The 21,903-nt window shown below is 39.2% G+C and overlaps 1 protein-coding gene across 6 annotated transcripts in view; it reads left to right on the top strand.

The window, feature by feature from the left end:
- rbfox3a (RNA binding fox-1 homolog 3a) overlaps positions 1–21,903 on the top strand; it is a 340,119-nt gene that overhangs the window by 207,119 nt on the left and 111,097 nt on the right. For 5 of the 6 annotated variants that reach the window (XM_083556151.1, XM_083556150.1, XM_083556153.1 and 2 more), the window contains one exon: positions 4,472–4,593. In XM_083556151.1, coding sequence (XP_083412277.1) covers positions 4,472–4,593 — 122 coding nt within the window. Of the gene's footprint in view, positions 1–4,471; positions 4,594–9,433; positions 9,989–21,903 lie in introns of those variants that run through there. The other variant, XM_083556156.1, reaches the window with a different exon arrangement.

Raw genomic sequence — 21,903 nt, 5'->3', positions numbered from 1 at the left:
TGACTGCAGAAATATTAAACTAGCCTGGGATCGTTTTTCAGTCATAGTCCATTAAACAGTGGGGAGGGGGATTGGAGGGGGTTGAGCCTGTGATGCCAGGAACCTCGCTCTTGCCTGCACAAGTTTACCCAATTAGGGCTCTAAATTTTTATTAATATGCCACAATGTTAAATAAACATGCAAACAGCTTTTGTGGTGTATGCCAATTAAATGCAGTTTTATTTGACTGCTACTTTAATCAGGCTGCTGCACAGGGGAGGATACAGAGTTTAATTAAATTGTAGTACTCTGTTATTCCTCCTGTCAAAGCTTTTTATGATTTTTTTTTTCTTTATTATATTTTATGATTTTATGAAAGAATCTATAAGGCCATCAGGCATTGATTTAAACATATAATTATAAACTACATTGAAACACACCATTTCTAAACCTCCAGTCCACTGGAGACTTTAAAACTCTGAAAATGTCAGGATGACAGAAGTAAACAGTGGGTGTGAATCTTTTTCTATTGTGCAGTGGATCAGTTACACCAACAAACAATACACAACAAGCAAACGGTAATCTCTACTCTCTGAAGAAGAAAACATTTTTTCCATAAGCTTATTTTGTGATATTGCCTTTTGTGAAATTTATTTCAGCTTGGAGACATATTTAGACTTATTAGACATATTTAGAGGCCTAACTGATGACGTTTTTGTTAAGTGTTATAATCAAAAGCATGCTTTCTGTGCATAAAAAAAATAAAAATCTTCCTCTACACTCATATCCAACATGTCAAAATGACAGCAGAAAGTTGCATGCTGTTATGACATTATTCTCTCAAAGGACTTCTGGTATTGGGCTTTTTTTCAGGAATCAATGCTAAAGATGCATTGTGCACATTGTCTAGGCCACCATATTTAAGATGTGATTGAGAAGTGTTAAATCATCAGGAAATATTTCTGCCTTAACCTCTGATGTTCCTAACCCCTTTCACATTTTCTTCTTGTGAGTATGGGGATTTTCTGTGGATTCTCCAGCTTTATCACATGTCTTGAGATTCCTTTCTGCTCACAATGCTTGTAAAAGAAAATGGTTAATTGCTCATTTTCTACTCAACAAGGAATTCTGCACTCATACCTGAACACTGGATTTCTTTTTGATGATGTTGAGTATACCATTCTGTGTCATTTCTAGAGACTTTTAGTTTTGCATGAGAATCCCAATAGATAACATGGCTTGGTTAGAGACACTAAAATGTCTAAGATGTGATTTTTTCCTTCATGTTGATGTTTAATATTGACTGACCCCAGCCCCCACCCGAACGCATGATTTTCATGATTTTATGCATTGCCACATGATAAAAGCAACATGTAGCCAAAACCTTGAAGAATGATATAATCAATTCCTGCCTCAACATCATTCCACTTAAGTGAAAAATAAATGGATTGCATATAGAAAAATCATTCATTTTAATGTATGTCATTCTCATTAGTGAAAGACTAATGAAAGCATGTTCCTAACATTTAAGGACAATGCATCATGATCTTCTCTTTTCATTATTCCTCAGGTGTGTGTGTGTGTGTGTGTGTGTGTGTGTGTGTGTGTGTGTGTGTGTGTGTGTGTGTGTGTGTGTGTGAGTGAGAGAGAGAGAGAGAGAGAGAGAGAGAGAGAGAGGGCAGAGGTGCCAGCAGTGGCAATAGCATTGTGTTATTAATGCACTGAATTTCTTGCAGCTCTGTCTGCTGCCATGGCCCCCCTCTCTGTATTAATCAGAGCGGCTGCACACTGCACATGATGAACTGGTCCAGGAGTCGTGTTTAAACAGGCTCTGCCACACTGCACACCTTGTAAAAAGGCTATGGAACATCCCCAGAGTACAGAAGGGGTAATGAATACATCTTTTGGAGAGGTGGCATGAAGCCCTGGAGAGGCCTCTGGAGGGCTGTGTTCACTCCGGCCCCGCTGGCTTCGGCTCCAACCCAGGAGCGGGCAAGGTGCTATGGCCATATGGAAGGGCTGGTGTGTTTGAGTTGGCTGGAGGTGCTGACAGGACTGGCCTGTGGAGAGGAAGTTCCAGGCCTGCTTGTGTGCACTCAGCATTACCAGAACAGAGCGTGGGCTGGAGGAGCTTGAGGGGAGGGCAGGACCAGAGCATGAGGCTTAGTGCCAAGGGGACAGGTTTCAGGAGGGAAAAGGTCCCAATTAAGGAGCAATGAGGACATGCAATTGCTTGGTTTTCCAACTCAATGTCTGTTGATTTATTTTTTTTTAAATTGAATAAGAGTTTACTGAGATTTTTAACCAGTAACATTATAAATCTCATTATAAAGTTAAGCTGCCTTATTCTTTGACCCTGTTAAATGTTTATTACAAATATTAATGCTAATTTATTTTAGGGTGAAGTTGCACATTTTTGTAATTTATGTGTAAACTGAATTCACTTCAAATCTGAAATTCGTGGTGCTTTTTTGCTGACTTTGAATATTACACAAAGAAAAAAAAAAGTTTTGGGTTCTTGTATCTTATAAAAAAGGACATCAGTTACACATAGTGCATGTGTGTGTGTACGCTGAGTGAAGTAAATATGAAGTAGCTCTCTGTGTTATAAACAACACAATTAGTGCATTCTTTTCAAACAAAAACTACTCACATGCATATACTGTTTATGACAACTTTGACATTTCAAAGGTCTTTTATCAAACTCTAAAGGCACAAGACATGGGTTAGAAAAAGAAGTTGTCAGAAAAAGTGTGTGTGTGTGTGTGTGTGTGTGTGTGTGTGTGTGTGTGTGTGTGTGTGTGTGTGTGTGTGTGTGTGTGTGTGTGTGTGTGTGTGTGTGCAGGAGAGAGTGAGAGAGAGATTGGGTGTGAGAAGAAATAGAAACAATGCCAACAGAGAGAAACAGAAGGAGAAGAATAGTCGGAGAAGTGCGAGTGTAAAACTGAGGGGTATAGAAAGTGAGGCAGAAAGTAAGAGAAGCTGATGGAGTAGCCTGGGGGTTGGCAGCGTGGAGCTGTATTGTGCCGTGCTACTCTCTGCATTCTCGTCTCACTGTCAATAACTCATCACACAATGAGGCATGATGAACAGAATTCCTATGGATGAGAAAGGATCTTCCAAAGTGATGCCTGCCAGCTATGCCACCTGAATCCTTCTACTTTCTCAGCTCCACACTCCTCTCAGGCACTGATGCAACCACGTATGTTCTGATCAAGTTACATCACCTGCAAGTAGAAAAAAAAAAAGAACATCACCAGGAATGCACACTACTTTATCTCCTGCAAAGTCTCCTGTGCATGCATTGCCCCCTGCATAAAAAACTATAGAGTGAGTGATTTTTATTGTTAATTAGGCTATATCATTTTATAAAAATCATCCACGTGGCACAGATATAAATGTGCTATAGCCGTGATCGATTCGCTGGAGCATGGCCTATGCACATGCATATTAATAGGGCTGATGTAAAGAGAGGGGCAGTGTGCTGCTGGATGATCCGTGGACTTTACCGACAGGCCCATAGAGCCCGCGGCAGGCATTCGCCATAAACAATCACAGCAGGCCCATTAATAACTCTAAAACTCATGCGCCGCCCCAGCCACAAGGAGCACAAGTGACATTTTAATAGGGCTTTTTTCCTTTTTGTTTTTCAATAATGAGTGCACGGTTTTGTTGTGATGCACCGCAAAATATGGGCCTCCCTGTTGTTTTGAGGCACAATGCATATTTTTGCTGTAGTTGGCATTTATGGAGAATAATTTAATGTACTGCACGTGGCTTCCTTTATGTGTTCCTTCCAAGTCATGTTTTAGACATCTTCAGGGAAGATGCATGTGAGGGATGAAGCTGGGAAAACATGAGAGAAAAAGAAAGAAAGAGAGAGAGAGAGAGAGAGAGAGAGAGAGAGAGAGAGAGAGAGAGAGAGAGAGAGAGAGAGAGAGAGAATTTTTTTTGGTAATTTTAATATACTTTGACATTTGTGAAGTTGCAATAGAAGCGTGTCTATATTTTCTGAAATAGTAGGTTATTCTCTATGTGTGTATGTATATGTCATAAACTGCAAGGCCAAAAGTTTATGGACACCCACTCATAACCTCTATATGTGGTTTTTGAGGATCATGTTCCAGATTTACTAACTTTTTATAGGATATAGGATATAAGATATAGGATAAAGGATATAATACACTCCTTTCTTTTGGGAAGGCTTTCACTGGCAAGTGAGGAGGTCCAAATGTGTTCGGTGGGGTTCCAGGCTTTTTGTCATGCCTTTACATATCTGGGACCCTTAATTTCAGTAAAATGATATTTGTAAGGCTGCATTAAACAGGACATTATATTAAACTGTGTGTTTGCAAAATCATAGTAACAGTTTTTGGTTGGCCTACCAATGGAAGTCATGATTAGGTGTCTTTCACAACTCTCCATTTTATACAGAGTAGAAGGTTTGCGGGAATGTGTATTAAGTCTGTGCTATTTCTCTGTGCTCCTCCAGAAACTAAACCAGGAAACGGGCTGTGTAAAACCGGAAACATTGCTCTCTTTGGAAACGTAGTGTACAGTGGGCTGCTGAACGATCACTTCTGGCACTTCGGGGTTCCCCTTGTCACAAGACTGGTGAGTAATTTCCTGCTGTCTGCTTACATCGTCGATCCACATCCATGCCATAGCCTCTTGCAGCTGTGGCTTGGTTCTTGCTGCGTTTCAGGCCATGTAGAGTCTACAAATTGGAGAGTAGTGTTCGAAGTAACTTCTTTTTTATTTTATTTTATTTTAAAGATTCTAGTAAACATAGGAAAATTTTACAATCCAGGGCAATTCCTTGATTCTTTATCAATTTTGATTTATATCTTGCCAAAGAAGGAACACTTATTGAATTAATCTTATAGTGGTTGTATGAACAAATTGAATCAGATAGTTGTACAAGGCTGCTTTTTTTTTGCCAATGTGAATGTGGGTCTTTGGCATTGTAGACTTTATTTCTTTTGCTGCTTTTGCTCTGTGTGTTGTGATAGAAAGTAGAAGTGGAAATAAGTTTTTCGCTTGAAGATCTCCCTGTAGTCATGACCTTTTTTACTGACTAAGATATCTCCCAAAAACGTCTAAATTATATATATATATATATATATATATATATATATATATATATATATATATATATATATATATATATATATATATATACACAAACATTATTTATTCACAAATGTGATGCTGCCAAAATTGATAATTAAATAAATTTCCAAATGTGAATATTGAGAGTAATGTGCCTTTAATTGGACTGTAACCTTAGCACACATCATAAAGTTTGAGTTTTATTAAGAATTGGTGTGCATCGATGCCTTCTTTCTCCAGGAATAGCAGCAAACGTGCTTGTCGGAGTGAAAATGCAACTTGATCACAGCTGTAAGCCTTTCTGGTTTTTGTTGTTGTTGTTGTTTTTTCCCCCATGTTGTTTGTAGAGGTACACTAAATTAACAAGATCACTTGTAGCAAGCATTTCCATTTCAATATGGAATAGCAGGCATTTGAATCTAAACCTTGTGGCAGTACTGTGGTACGCTGATTAACGGTTAGGTGATTTTTGTTTCTCTCCTTACAGAAGACTTTTTTTAGCAACACAAATCCTTTCAGCCTCCATGAGCTCTGATTAAGATGTGCTGAGCAGGGCATTGAAATGTCTAAAAGTTTTTTTTCTATGAGTTGTCTTTATTTTGTTATTTTCAAAGGTCTCTCCGGCAGTGAAAAAATGTCAAAATGTCTGCAGAGTGTTTCAATAAAACAGCATGTGCGCAACACACATCCTACCTGAACTACTGACCTGAAGTGATGGCTTGCATAAAGTCAGCTGTGTTTATATCATTTCATCAGTTAGTGTCTGTGTGTATATTTTGCGGTACAGATGTTATAAACACTCTGTTGTTTATCATGAATGCAATTTACATCTAATAATAATTCACTGACTTGTATTAACAGACTCAAAACAAATAAAGTTTGCCTGTTTGAAACTGTTCAGCTGCTGCCTGTGAAGGCATTTATAGTGTATTGTGATCAGCGACAGTGATATTGTATGAGCTGTCATGCGATGATAAAGGCCTGTGTTTAATTTAGTGTGCTCTGACCATGTGCTTTTTCTTTCAAATTGACCAAATTAGTTGTCTTACCTGCGATATGTGGTATAAGAAAACATGTAATTATTAGCATGGAAAGATTTCAAAATGTGTGGCAGCTGCTGCCTTAACTTGGACTCAAGCAGGTTCCTGTCCAGTTATCCAGTCTCCATTCCAGCACAACAACGATTCCCCTGGACAGCGTTTTAGCCGTTTGGCCAAAACACGCTTTGTGTTCAAAACTTCGAGAACAAACACCAAATGGAGAAAAATGGAGGTCAATTGTTTTTTAAACTTGGTCTCCCTTGATTTTCCATGGTGGGTTAATGAATAAATGAATTGTAGTGGTAATTGGAAAGGAAAAGAGTGCCCAGTGAGTGGAGAAAAAAGAGGCATGCAGCTCCACTGAGTTTATGGAGGCAGAAATGATGACGCTGGCTAAAGCACTAATGAAGAAGGCAGGGCAGACTGAGGCAGACTGGCTGACAGGACTAAGAGTTACAGTGTACTGAGAACTCTGCGCACTGTGTGTGTGTGTGTGTGTGTGTGTGTGTGTGTGTGTGTGTGTGTGTGTGTGTGTGTGTGTGTGTGTGTGTGTATGTGTGTGCTTGTGCATGCACCAGTAAGTGTATGTGTGTGAGTCAGAGTGGGACGAGTCCTCATTACGAGGTGTGTTAAGTACTTGGTTTGCATGTGGAAATGGCTTGACGGGTCCCCACTTCGCAGCTGATGAAAACGAGGTGGGTAGGTAAGTAGGAATTACTGGAATGGGAATGTCCAATCACTGTCGCTGGCATCACATAGATGGCTAGATAATGCTGAACACTGTCAGCTGGCTGTCAGAGCTGAATTTTAGCTGTTCAGCAGAAACATGTAATTGATACTACTCTTGGGCTTCTTACGTCTTCGAACCTCACAACATAAGCATAACTCTGCCATCACAGACACTTTGTACTATCTGCCATACTGATGTGGTAATAAACATTTACATTGCATTATTTGTGGTTATATGATTACAGGTCAGTTCCAGGTTTTTACAGTTAAAAAAAAGATCAAATAAATCTCTTTCCCTGTTTTGCTGCTTTGAAATATTCTTAGGTTTACACTATGTCCAAGACTCACTGTGCTTGCGGCCGATATTGCCTCCCAGATGTGTTCACCTGCGGTTTGGCCGCCACTGGCTTCTAATTAAGATGGTCTGGCATGGACACTGGTTTCGCCTGGCCAAAGCCTGGCTCATCTGCCCTGCTTAAAGAAGAAAAATGCTACAGGCTCATTCTGCTTGCCTTGACTCAGCTTGACACCTGAGCTCTGATTTCGGATTTTAGTAGTTTGTTCCAATCTTCAGTGCTGCTCCTTACCTTATTATCAGTGTCTTATAACTAAGTAACTTTACCTTAGGGTTATAAAGCATATGCATAAAATGAATGTATTACAGTGGAGAACACGATGACTAGGATAGGTGGTCATGTGTGTTCTGGGAATAGCAGATCTATTTTTTTATGTCTGCATTAAATGATAAGAAAGTTCTATAATGCCCATTATCTAACTCTTATTAAGAATCATATCAAGTTAGTGACAAGGCTGTGGGACCTGATGAGAAGCTCAAGGTAAAAACAGAGTTCAAACCCATAGACTGAACAATGCTGGCATTAAATATTGAGTAAATGGATTGCGGGCACATAGGAAAAAGGGAACACGACAAGCTGCATAACCTATTCAGGTCTCTGACTATTTATCCCTCCTTCCTCTCAAAGGAAAGGTTTCTTGTCTCTGTAATGGAAAATGACGTCCCAAGGGCCATTTGTCCGCTTGGTACTTAACCTGAACAAGCAGCACCATGAGCATGCTGGGCAATGTTTCCAGTGGAGTTGGAGTACAAAAAAAGACGAGAGAAAGACAGAGGGAGACAGAAAAACATTCAAACAGGAACAAAAGTGAAAGTGCTACTTAAATGTAGACTATTAAGAGGCATTAGTAGTATGACAAAAAAATTTGAGGAAAAAATGATGGTTGAAAAATAAAAAGGAAAGCAGAAGAAACCAATCCAGTTATCCTGCTCATGATTAGTGTGCTTGTGATACTGAATACGCTTTTATTCACTTTCCGATGATCTGTTCTACTTACCTTTTTTTCCCCCCTCCATTTACTTGAAAATCAGTGTATAGCAGGTTTTAGCCACAGCATATGCAACGCTTTCGGTTTACTTATTTATGACCAAGACTTGAAATAGTCTAGTGCTATTTTGATGCCGATGGTTTCTTTAATCCAACTTGCTGAAGGATTACACGTGTCCCTGTGGAGACTGATAGAGGCTGACTTGGTGTTAAAAACAAATCCATAAGAAATGTATGCATAACTGTATTACTTCATGTAATATACTGCATCCTGATAAGGGCGGATTAAAATCAGATGTCGTTTTTGCATCGATTAAAAGCTCGAATGAAAACAAATGATTTTGCACATAATGCTTTAACTCTATAAGATGTATCATAACTCAATAAGGTGTATTATATTTCTCCACTGCATCACTGCTGAAATGAAGGTACCTTTCCAAGTGACGAGTGAATATTTGGCATGGCTACGGTTAAAAATTACGAGTGTTTCAGCTGCCGATTGAATGTATGTAGTGAGATTTGCTGAGACAGGCTTTTACACATGTTAAGTCTTCACTTCCTCTACCCTACACCCCCACCCGACCTCAACAGTACTCCAATGCAAACACATTGATGGACACACACACATACACACATGCAGGTCTTTGCCTCTGCCAGCCCAAAGAGCAGCCCTACTCACTGCATGGAGCCTGTCAAGCGGTTCCCTCGGCTCTCCACCAGCATTTGCTGACTCCTGATTGGCCAAAGTGTGGAGCGCCGGAATCCACCGAGCCTTCACTCCCTGAATCCCAGCCTCATCTTTTTCACTAGCATTGCACCAGGAAAAAAAAAGGGCTAGAAAAATAACAAAAAAACGAAAGACAAAAATAACAAGCAGAGGAAAAGAGAAAAAAGACTGATCTGCGCCTTTTATGTGCACTTACAGTTTTACTCCTCTCGCTTTTATCAGCTGTTTGCTTCTTGGCTGTGGGTGACTTTTTTTTTTTTTTTTTTTTGCGCTGGGTGACACGAGACTGTGAAGAGACAATTCTGCAGCTGTTTAGTGAGACACACCTCTCCTCCGCTCCTTTCTACAGCAGAGGTGGCAGACACGTGTGTGCTTGTCTACTCCTCCTCTGTCCTGGCCTGGATGAGTAGCTATTGTGAAGATCTGGCTATATCAGTTACCAAAGCGGGATCTTCTGTGCCAGCGCGGAGCAATACTTCACTGGAGCAATGCTGGAGAACACTGGTGGACAGCTTCTTGTGTGCCTGCCCTAGAAGCACAGCTTTCCACTCAGCAATAAGAGCGCGAAGCAGCTAGTGTGCTGACATCAGGAGAGACCGAACGCACACAAGCAGAGAGAGAGAGAGAGAGAGAGAGAGAGAGAGAGAGAGAGAGAGAGAGAGAGAGAAGAGAGAGTGGAGTGCGTATGAGTGGTGGAGAAAAGGAGAGGTAAAAGCAGTTTGTGTGGTCATCGAGAAGACGAAAGGAGCTAGTAGAAGGTACAAAGTAAGATCAGGCAGTGTTTTTCCACCTCCCTCTCTCCCTGTCCCTTTCTTTTTTCCCACTGGGCCAAAAAATATCTCACAGATTACTAAAAAGAAGAGGAGGGGACTCAGTAAAAGAGACATTTTTACAGAACCTGAGAAGAACAAAGAAAAACTATACAGACAGAAAACCACTCGGACTTTTGGCCTGTTCCACTGTGCTCAGGCATTGGCCAGCACTACTCCCCTACATCTTTTTTTTCCCTTTGTGGCGTGCTCACCTGTCCTCTGGCCGAAATGATGATGTATTTTTGGGTGAGTAAAATGCATTTTCCCATCATGGTGGCCTACAAGCCATCAACCCTTCTCACTTTTTCTCTTCATTGTATGGCTGGATGACCTAAAATCACAAAGTGAGGATAGAGAAGTAGTGTGTAATATCGGTCTCAAATTTATTTTTTCTTCTTAGCATTTTTCTCCTTGTTATTTAAAGGTATGTGCTTTTGTCAGTTTTTCCTCTTCTCTGAGTTAAGTTTGTGAGTTGTGTTTAATATACCTTCTCTTTAAAGGGCCCTGTTCTGTAGTGCTGGTCTGAAGGGAGATGAGATTCCAGTTGTATCTGTAAAGGAATGTTTTATTGATGTTCAGTATGAAGTAAGAGGATCGTATAACCTGATTCTGCCGAGACCTGGCAATTTCCCAACTCACTGAAGAAGTATGTTCAAATATGAAATAGGGCATGTGAATGTAAATCCAGTGTCATGCAAATTTGTTTAACATGAATCTGCTGTCACATATAGCTGTATCTCTCTCTGATAGGGAATTTTATGCACTTTGGTTTCACTTACTGCTTTCAGTCTTCTTTTTCTGTACCCTGTGTTTACCAAAATATGAAGCAATATTCGTTTTGCAACTTTTTTTTCCTCTATGTGAAAATGACAATGTACTGTAATAATAGAGTGCAGATGAATGCAGATGTGTTTAAGAGGAGTGCGAGTGGGTGAAATCCAGCCGTGCAGGTTGCAAGCTTTTAACTAACGTTAGCATAGTGGATGGAGTTTTCCTCCTGTTCTCACTTCACCCAGCATCCCCTCTATCGTCAGCCTAGCCGCCGTGTGGCTCAGCCCTCCCCTGCCTGTCAGGGGCCAGATGAAAAGTGCGCACCCGCAGATGTGGCAAACAGGATTTAATGATCGTCAGAAAGCAATCTCTCATCTTCGAGCTCAGTGCGGCGCTTTGATAGCAAGGGCTGGTCATTAATCATTCTCCTTCATCGTTCCAGCGTGCCAGAGCCCAGAGTGCACGCTGCCTGCTCAGCCTGGGCTACGGCGCCATGCGGCCTGGCCCTGCGCCGGCACCATGCCACTCACACACCTAATCTAATCGGGGATCACTTTCAGCTGGCCGCCAGGAAGTGCAAGAAAAGAGATAAAATTCACCCATGTCAGACATCCTGAAGCTGCTTTGCTAATGTAAGCAGAGTAACTTCTCTTTGAAGATGATAGTGATGCATGTTGAGGTTTCCAGAGTTAGGTGTCTATACAATAAAATGTATGTTTTTTCTTTTGTTTTGGGTTTTTAATATGCACTGAGAGGAAATCCGGTACAGTTTTTTCCTCCATTTCTTTAGGGGCCAATTTTGGAAAGTAGAGAGAAATAAGGCTGTGCTGATGTTTTTGCTCGCTCTAGACACAGAACAAAAGAACTGAAAAAAGGCAAAAGAGACGGCTTTTCTCCTTCTACTGAATTATTGAGTGCTCAGTGCAGGGGACTTGTTTCTGGGTGAGCACATGTGCTGATGGGAGAACATATGACTTTACTTTTATATAAAGGCCAAATGCAACTAATTGGCCCGATTTTAAGCGTAAACAAGTCAAGTCTGAATCATTTTTTGGGCACTGTTCAATGGACTATTAAATCATTATTTGTGTATATACGTACACCTTCCGATGATAAACTATACAGGGTTATTCAAAAAGAATGAACTGATATCATGACGCATTGCTTCGGTTCTCAAGCATCGTCATGGAATGAGTCAGTGACCGTTTGAAAAAGGACTTATCTAAGTTGATTGTGAGTATAATACTTGTGACTTGGCTGGAATTTTGTATTACTTTTCCTTAAAAAAATATTGCATAATGAAATTGGGTTATTCTTTTTGAATAACCCTGTATTTATCACTAACATGATTTTGCGCTTGTTTTTACTAAAATTAATCCTATCTTGAATAAACTAAAAATATGAATTCTAAAAAGAAAGAACCCTGTTTGAACCTTTTCCAAGCAAGCTAATTGTTTAAGCCAAAACAAAGCTGAACATGTATATGAACATGTTCAACATGGTAACTGAAATGTGCCAGGTATGCATTTTTGTTCCACTGACAAAGTGAATGAAGGCTTAAATATCTGTCTTTTATCCACTCTCAGTAACTAACCTGAGTTCAAGTAGCAATGTAGACCTGAATGAGAAAGTCTGGCTCTGTTGACACTCCCTCTGAGCTTTCCGTATTCATTGAATGCAGCATCTTTCGGAAGCGGTGTCGATCAGCCATGTAATTCGGAGTGGAGAGCGGCTGCCACTGGTGTCATATTGCTAAATGAAGTGCTTGTGCTAATTTGTCACCACATTAATTGATCTGTGTTCTCCAGTCACATACTGTGGGTCCTGTAGCGCTCCGCCTGTGTATTCATCTCTAGCGCTGTGCCTCCACGAGCCTGCTTGACAGCTGGAATAAGTTTCCATTTGCCCTGTTGTCTCGGTCAGGCCTTCAGCTCTGCTTTCATGACCTACACTTGCACACGCTTGTTTTCTGACTCTTTTTCCAATCCACGTAGACGAAAATCTATTTTCAGCCCTGACATTTACTAATGCATGCACAGCAAAACTGTATTTCTGTAAAGTCATTATTAAGCCGCCTTTCTGCTTGTTTGGGTTTGATGCCCCCCACCTAATTCAGAAAAATATTACTAGCTCAGTTACCACGCAGCAGCGATTAAGTCCTTTTTGAATTCTCTTCATGTTTTTTTTTTTTCCCCCTCCAAAATGAGTGCATGGTTTTAGTGGCAACAGGACTTTTTATGAATCAGGAACATTTTTGAACCTCTTCATTGGTCTCAGTTTATTGTCGTCTTAGTTCACTCAGCACAGTGTGTAATCCTGCTGCCTCACACTGTGTCTTACATGCTTGGCATATCCTAATCTCCCTCGCACTCCTGATAAGACGATTAAACAGCAAACCAGTGGAGGGGTTTATCCTCGACTATAAACAGTCTATGCAGACAGGGTCACACGGTTCCACCAGTAATGAGCAAGACCAAGACCCAGAAAGATTTTGAAATGTCCACAACTACAGCTATAAGCTTATCACACTTTGATATCATTAGCTGTGTTTACACAGGGTTTCCCAGGGAAAGGCCATTACGAGGATGCTCCATTATCTCTGCCTCTCTCTCTATCGCTTTCTCTCAATCTCACTCTTGCTACCTTCTCATATTCCCCCTGGAGGTGTGAGTCGACAGCATTATCCAAAGCACCGCTTAAAGCCCTACACCTTTCTAATGGGCTATGGCACTGGGACTCAAGTGGCAAGACCAGAATTGGAGATCAGTGGCCAAGTCATTGGGCTCTGGGTACGATGAGTTCAGCTCGGAGGCCGGATAGATCTATAGATCAATAGTGCTGTGGTCAGGCCTAGGAACAGAGAGGAAGGTCACACTGAGGGCTTGTACATCCTCCCTCAGTGGGAGGCTGACTGTGAAATGAGCACTGGGACAAGGCATAAAGGCAATGAGCATAATTACTCAAAGAGTTCCAGGATCAGCATGCTTCCGAGCGCTTACTGATTGCAGCAATTTAGCCATGCCATATTCCATGTGAGCATCCTTTATTAAAGTCAAATGAAAACAAAAGCCGGAAAGTGGATATGACACAATGAACATATGAATTTTAAAAAGGACAAATAATTTTGGCAGGACATTGGGCAGAGAAAAGAAAGAAAGAGGAAGAGAGAGTGATTTGAGGAATGAGAGAAGAGTGCCCCTGTGTGTGTGGGATTGGAGGACACTCTGGGGTTGGGGGACATGGAGTTTAGCTGTGGGCCAGGGACATCTGCAGCTCTGCTAGCTACGGGTCATTAAGATACAGAAGGGACACACAAGCTATAAAACTAATGGCAGGACTGTGACATTAACATTATAGGTTATTGACCTATCAAAGGGGATTTATGGTGCAAATCAAGAGACAGTGTCAAAGTGAATGAAAGAAATAAGGCTGATTCCACACCTTCACTCCACTCATTCCACAGTCCCAAATCACCATTTACTTCCCTCTGAGATTTTACAAGAAAACAGTCATGGGGAACGCCATTATTCAATTTATTTTATTTTTTCTGTCTTGCTGCACTTCCTACTTTTCCTTCCAACCTTGGCATCCTGGTGTGTTTAGGTCAGCTACAGAGTGGTGCCTTGTTTTCCTTTGCCAGATTTATTTTTTTTGTCCTCTCACAGCATTTCCATATCATAACATCTCTAAGGGAGAAAAATGTGTACACATATTGATTTGAATTATATCTAAATCTTAAAGGTTGTATTTATGCATCTATTTTAGAATTCTACTTATTAATAATAAATTATAATACACCACCTACTACTGTGAACACATATTTCCAATAGATTCCTGCGAATCAATGCTTATTTCTCATTTGTGCTCATTTACAGGATGAGTAGTTTCAGTTTAGTTCATAACAAAGAGTGGGTATATTCTCAGGCTCATATGCAGCAGACTATATTCAGCAATTACAAGAGGATTATGTGTGTGTATAGATTATATCACAAAAACTGACTACAGCTTTATCACAAATCTTTTAACCAGTGTCAGATTTAGGGTTCCGACTATTCTTTTTTTAATTCTTCTTCAATGCAACATTTTAAGTGTAGATCTAATATTATTATTTTAATTTTTTTTGCTGTTTATATTGTTTATTTGATATATTTTTATTATCTGAACTTTTGTTTAGCATCTTTATCTGTGATTCTCTTATATTCTGGTCCAATTAAGTAATGCACAGTCAATCACATAAAACTCTCATCAGCCAAAGTTATTATTGAGCTTCAGTAGTCAAATCCATAGAATTGTACCTTCATATATTTACTTTACTCTATATGCCATTTAATCTAGATAGATTTAGATTTTGCTGTATCATTCATTACTGTTTGCCAGAAGTCACACCAAATTAATTAAGTAATACACTGGCAATAGTTTTGGACTTAATAAACAAAACTGCAGCCTCGCTGAGGTCTCAGCTGGCCAGGGCATTGCTGTATGAAATGTCTAATACGCTCAGTAATCATTGTGCAAATGTAAAGGCCATGCTATGTCATTTTCAGAGCTGGCCTGTGAACTCAAACAGCACAACTGGTGCCCGAATTCCTACAAGGGTAATGTTTGTGTTCAGCTGTCTACTCCCCATGCCTAATGGTCTCTGTCTGAGGCCTTGCAAATTTAAGTAACTTTGTCTAAAAGCCTTTTTAATGGGCCTCTGTTTTGGTTTGGTGAACAGCATGCAAGCAAAAAGCAGAAGGCTGAAGCAGGGGAGAGTGGAGGCATGGTGAAGGAGAAATACTGAAGAGGGGGAGAGATGTCTTGAACAGAAATACACTGTGTTTGTTTACTGTATTTTTACATGCTTCACGCACATCTGCTCTCCATTATTTCTAATATTGTCAGTCTCTCACTCCCCATCTCTCTCGGTATATTGATTTATTCCGATCCTCAGCAGTATTGTGACAGTTGCAGAGACTGGTCAGTGACAGGAATGTGAGTTGCTACTTGTTTGTGTTGATTTGTTGGGGAGGTAGGCCATGTTGACTAGTGTTGCTGTGTGAACACTGTTCATTTTAGAGAGCTGAGCCTTTATATATCGCTCACTCTTGCATCACTGAAGCTAGTCCTCTTGGGACTTATCTGTTTACTCATTTGGCCAGATGAATTCTACACACATACCATTTTCACACTGCACTTTGTCTCCCTCTTAACTAAATCCCTATGTGTGAAAATCTGTTTTTAATGAGATACAATAGGGATCTCTGGCCTGTTTTGATTCTATAGGCCTTGACATATTTCTTCTCTGCTGTGTCTCTTTTTTCACTGCTCTTATTTCTTGGCCCAACCTGAAACCCAGATAACATGTTAACCATAGCATAAGGTGAAAGGTTAATTATCATCATGCTTCACTTGCTCTTATAGCCAGCCTCAAACATTCTGGCTATATTTAATTATATAAAGAGTATATTACTGCATATACTGCTTAAAGGGATCTCTGACAGCAATTTCTTCCATATTAACACAATGTATTAATGCACTGAACCACTACTAGTTGGTAAGGGAAGCAAATAAATAAGAAACTGTGCTTATCTGTAATGTAAGGGAAGAGTCAAATTTCAGTGACATAGCCTGAATAGTGGCAGGTGACAGAGATAGACATTTGCATCATGACTGATATTTACAGAAGATTGGTGTACATGCACAGCCTTCTTGATGTCGTTTCCAAACAGACCTATTGATCTAAACACTGCAACATTGCATTTTTCTCAGTTTCCCTTCATGTATGTTATTACGCACAGATGAATCTGTTATTCCACTGTATTTTCAAATTTCAGTAATGTCAAATCTACACTATATATTTCATAATTTAAACTGAACTCTGTCATTTTTTTATTATTATTATTGGAAACATTTAATTATATATTAAGCTTTGCCTGTCTGAGAGCTCAATTTGTCTTGAATTAGCTTTATTTTTTAATGGAATTTTTAATTATTTTATCAAGAAAATCCTAAGTGAGGGTTTTGACTATTTCTTCTAGCTTTGTGCGCACTCAGGATCAGCGTGACTCAAACATGATTTGTGAATTTTATACAGAATTATAAGTGGACACTGCATCCTCAGGAGAAATACAATAAAACTCTGTCTCCTCACCTAATTGAATTTAATACCTGTCCCCCATTGTTTTTGGTTGATTGAAAGAATGGTGTTCCATTAATTCTATAATGGGATTTAGTCCAAATGATTGCCCTATTAGACAACACTGGGCACACATTCACTTGACTTCATCTCAAAGTGCACTGTCCTTTCACTCCACAGGTAATTATACTGGAATTAATATCATGTGTAGTAATTGGATTTCAAAGCAAAGATTCCTCATAATAGCACTTGGAGTGCATATTTGGAATTAAAATGCAAAACACTGCAGGTGCAAAACACTGCACACACAAGGTTGAGTAAAAAGATCATTATACAGGTGAGATTCTGTATGAAGTGTCTTCTTGATCCCAGCACCTCAAACCCTGTGGCATTAAATGTCAACATGCAGTAAGTAGGTCCTGTCCACCAGTCCTAATGTAAAAGGTCCATTTTGTGTATGCACATTAGTCCTTCTTGTAGGCCTCAGGCTGTCTGTCACTTTCTCACATCAACATTGTATCATTCATTTATATATATATATATATATATATATATATATATATATATATATATATATATATATATATATATATATATATATATATATAAATATATATGAGAGAGAGAGAGAGAGAGAGAGAGAGAGAGAGAGAGAGAGAGAGAGAGAGAGAGAGAGAGAGAGAAGATTGACCAGGATCTCATCATTTCAAGTCAATACAAAAATAGATATTTCCAATAAAATATTATAGTTTGATGTTTATTTTGCTGTAATTGGATATTTAAAAATATATGTTAATTAAAAAACACTTAATAAAATTAAATATATAAATAAAAAAACAAATAAATAAATAATAAAAAAAATCAATCTACCAGTACATAAAAAACGCACCTGTATATAATACTGCAACAAAAAACTATTAAATTAAGTATATAGAAAATACTTGCATACAGACATAGTATTTATACAAGCTGACCACAATATGGGGTTTTACAGAACATGGAAAAGCCATGGTCCTTTAGACATCAGTAGCTTTTAAAACTTGAGGGGGAAAAAAAACCCTTACATTTATTTCTGTAAATAGGCGCATGCTTCATTTTAAATCTTTGGATAAATATGACCCCTATTGTGTGAGACACCTGATCACTACCACCTGATAAAGAACAAAAGATTTTTCTGCAGCTGGTCACATTCTGTCAAGATTAATAGATGAGCTGGATTTCAGCACCTGTAGTTCACGTACTGCGTATGAAGTCTCAAGTGACACATCAATCACCAGCAGCAGTGGCCAGGGCATGTGTATGTTTCCTGTTTTCCCCGTTGTTGTCTTCATCATGAAGAGTATTATTCCATCTGCCATGTTTGTATAAGCCATATAAATCACTACACTGAGAAGTGCACGCAACAGTGATCATTCCTCCTTGGAGGTTTACTTTCTGACACAAAGTACACGGCTTATTCGAGTCAGATTGCCGTAATGGTGTGGAGATGCCTGCAAGAGGACAGGAAATCAGTGGGAGCTTGTTCCCCTGTTAAAAGAGCTAGTCTGAAACATATCTGACCTTTTCCATGTGTGTAGGAGAGGCAGAGCGTCAAGCTGCCGTTCAGGGACCCGCCGCAGTGCTAGAGGAGAGAGAGAGAGAGAGAGAGAGAGAGAGAGAGAGAGAGAGAGAGAGAGAGAGAGAGAGAGAGAGAGAGAGAGAGAGAGAGAGAGAGAGGCGCAGACTAAAAACAAATGGAAAGAAGCAGCGATCAATTTGCAGTGCAGCACAACTGTTAGAAATCTGCCCATAGTTATTCCAGCTAGTTAAAGTTTAATGCTTAAGCTTCTCAGACTGCATGCCATACAGAGCTGCTTTCAGGGTTGTGTGTGAATGTATCAAATATAATCAGTGTGTGTGTGTGTGTGTGTGTGTGTGTGTGTGTGTGTGTGTGTGTGTGTGTGTGTGTGTGTGTGTGTGCAGTGGCAGATAATGGCAGATAATACAGTTTTATTATATGTGTTCTGATTGTGTGCCATATAATGAGAAGTATACACCATTAGTGTCGGTGTAGCTCTCTGTGTGTGTGTGTGTATATATTTATATATATACGTGTGTGTGTATATATATATATATATATATATATATATATATATATATATATATATATATATATATATATATATATATATATATATATATATATATATATATATATATATATATATATATATATATATATATATATATATATATATATATGTGTGTGTGTGTGTGTGTGTGTGTGTGTGTGTGTGTATGTTTGGCTTAGCGGGTTACGCATATGTGTGTGACACAAGAGACTGTGTGTGTTTAAATGCATTGTTTTGGCGGCACTCTGAGGACTCAATATGGATAGTCAGACAGTCATGTTTTTTTTTTGCCTGTGAATTTCCATGCCTCTAATTTCTGCACTCCCCAGCTTTGCCTTATCCTCCTCATTAATATTTAAACCTACACCTTCTGCAAACTCGCAAAAAAAGTGGGAAAGAGGATTGTGTTCGCAGGGATCCCTTAATCCCCTGAATTAGCAGTTTAATAGCAAGAAGCCATTTGTAGATTAGAGAGATCAGACTCGCAGGACCTTCTTTTATACTCACTACTTAAATACTTAGAATTCTAATGCCACTACAAGACGCTATTTAAAGTCACCCTTTCAACACTCTGTTGTCCTCGCCTCACGACAAAGACATTGAAAGGTCCACTGTACTAACGTGAAGTAATACTACTCTGTGTGTGTGTGTGTGTGTGTGTGTGTGTGTGTGTGTGTGTGTGTGTGTGTGTGTGTGTGTGTGTGTGTGTGTGTGTGTGTGTTTGTGTGTGTACTAAATGCACACAGGACCGTATGTTAGCCACTTAACTCAGTACAAAAGTCTATTTTATGCACGTGTTGTAAAGTATTTGACTGAACTAACTACATTTGGTACTTGGGGGAAATGGAGAATACTTTGAAGCCTACTCATACATATGTATACTACGTGTCGTCTGTGTTAATATCTTATTTCAGCTTTTCACAGCTGATTTAGTGTTTCCTTTTCAAAGCAATATATGGTAAACAAGTCCCGCTTTTGAGACACATTTTGTGAAACCATGGATCAAACCACATCAATTTTACCTCATTTTCAGATAATTCACTAACGTTGACAACTGTCTATTCCAGCAGCAGATGAAAGAAAGTGAGATCTGGGAAAGTCTGTGTGTTTTTAATAATCATTTGGGTGGAATTAATTTAGTCTCATGCTCATGTGGAGATGGTATCTTCATGGTCGCAGCTTTGCCAGCTAGCCCAGTGTAAATGTGCAGGATTAGCGCAAGCCTAAAGACCTGTGAAATTATCTTTGGAGAGGCATATCCTCAAATGATCAAAAACAAAGCGGAGCTTTCCTCTATGGTTTAGGGAGTAATTAAATTTGCTGTGACATGTTCAATGATTAATCTGTCACGTTGTTTCGCTGAAACGTTCTACCTTGTTTTTCTTTTCTTCTCCCTTCCTTCTCTGTCTTTTTTCAGAAACATTCATTCGTGATATTAAGTGCAGGAAATGACTTGCGCTTGAGAACCCTCTGAAATTGAATGAGTCCAAGGCGATGGATTGCATGCCATTTATTTAGAGAGAGGTTTTGTGTGTGTGTGTGTGTGTGTGTGTGTGTGTGTGTGTGTGTGTGTGTGTGTGTGTGTGTGTGTGTGTGTGTGTGTGTGTGTATGTATGTGTGTGTGTGTGTGTGTGTGTGTGTGTTTGGGGGAGTAATGCAGAGTGGCTTTTGCCTTGCGGCCGATAAATTGCTGGTGCACTAAACCTTTAGAGGCTTTGAGGGTAAAACACATATTGCAGGTAGTCTGCAGTGATGCAAGCAACTCTATACTATAGGACACACTCAATATGCTCCAGTCATCTCATGATTTGTGTTATGTTCACGCTGACACATCTGTTAATCATATATCAATGTTCAAGTAACAGTTGGGACAGAAATTGAACGTGACAGTTTTTCCTTACTGAAAATAGAAATCAGTGCAACGTGTGTTTTCCTTTTTTTACTGTAGTACTGGAGGTGCGTAGCAACCAGTGAGACCTCTGTGTGGCTGCCATTTGATTAAACATGTTTAAGCTTTTATTCAACTTACATCTATTTTATTTGCGTATTACAGTTTTTCTCAGTTGCTTTGGAGCATTTCTTAAATCATTGTTAATATTTGCAAACCAGTAAGTGCATTTTTAAAACAATTTCTATAGGCAACACAACACATTGGATTTCTTGCAAAAGCCTGTATTTTTCTCCAAATCTTTAGTTCATCTCTCAAAAGTAAGTATTTGTGTCAATGAACATCTCTTTCCTATCAAGTCCTTTTGTCATTGTTCACAAACAAGATTGTCAAAATGTTTAGTCATGTTGTCGGTATGATGCTGCACAGTTTCAGTATTTTCTAATGTAAACTACAGTTTGGGTCACAATGATCGAAAATGCACAAGGCGGAATTCCTTCTGCATGAGAATATATGAATATCAGCAGCACAAATTAATTTATTTGATTGCATATTTGATTTATATAGATTGCATGAGACTGAACAGGATTCACACTTTTGCTGTACTGTACTAGTGTTCGTTCATTGGTTGTTCATCAATTTTCAGAAATTGCAATTCTGTGTTTTGCTCTGTCTGTATACACTCTCCAATTGAAGGTTCACAAAATTCACCTTTGACCTGTTTTTGAGACCTAGTTGATTATTGCTTGATTTGATGCTGTACACTCTCCTTCATTAGTAAGATTCATCTGCACAATTCATCAATTAAAGAAACATAAAAAAGCATAAAACATTTTAATAGAAATTTAAGCTTGACAGATTCTGACAACTGGTTTGCCGAGATGTTTTGGGGTTCAAGACTATTTAGGTGGATCATAATTTATTTTGATCAACATAACATAAACAGCTGATAATGTAGGAAACAGCAGACAATTGTACACAATTCATATATTTAAGCATTCGCAATTTGCTTAAAGCAACGAGAAATGTTTTTATGATGTGCACAAGTGACTAAATGACGTTGAGGTTGAAAAAGAAGTTTTGAGAATTAAATTTCTGATCTGAGAAACGCTCCAAAGCAACTGAGAAAAACAATAAACAAATTCATAAATCAGCTTTACAGAAATTCAGATGTACATTTAGACCCCCAGAGAGGCAGTCAGTGAAACCCTCCCCCTGAGCCTGGGTAACACTAAGTGGTACTGGGTAACACTAGTTATGGAACAATTTAATG

Source organism: Silurus aristotelis (genome assembly GCF_946808225.1).
Source record: "Silurus aristotelis genome assembly, chromosome: 12".
In the NCBI taxonomy this organism is placed as follows: domain Eukaryota; kingdom Metazoa; phylum Chordata; class Actinopteri; order Siluriformes; family Siluridae; genus Silurus; species Silurus aristotelis.
The sequence above is the reverse complement of the archived record's forward strand: the minus strand, read 5'-3'. Positions and strand labels throughout refer to the sequence as shown.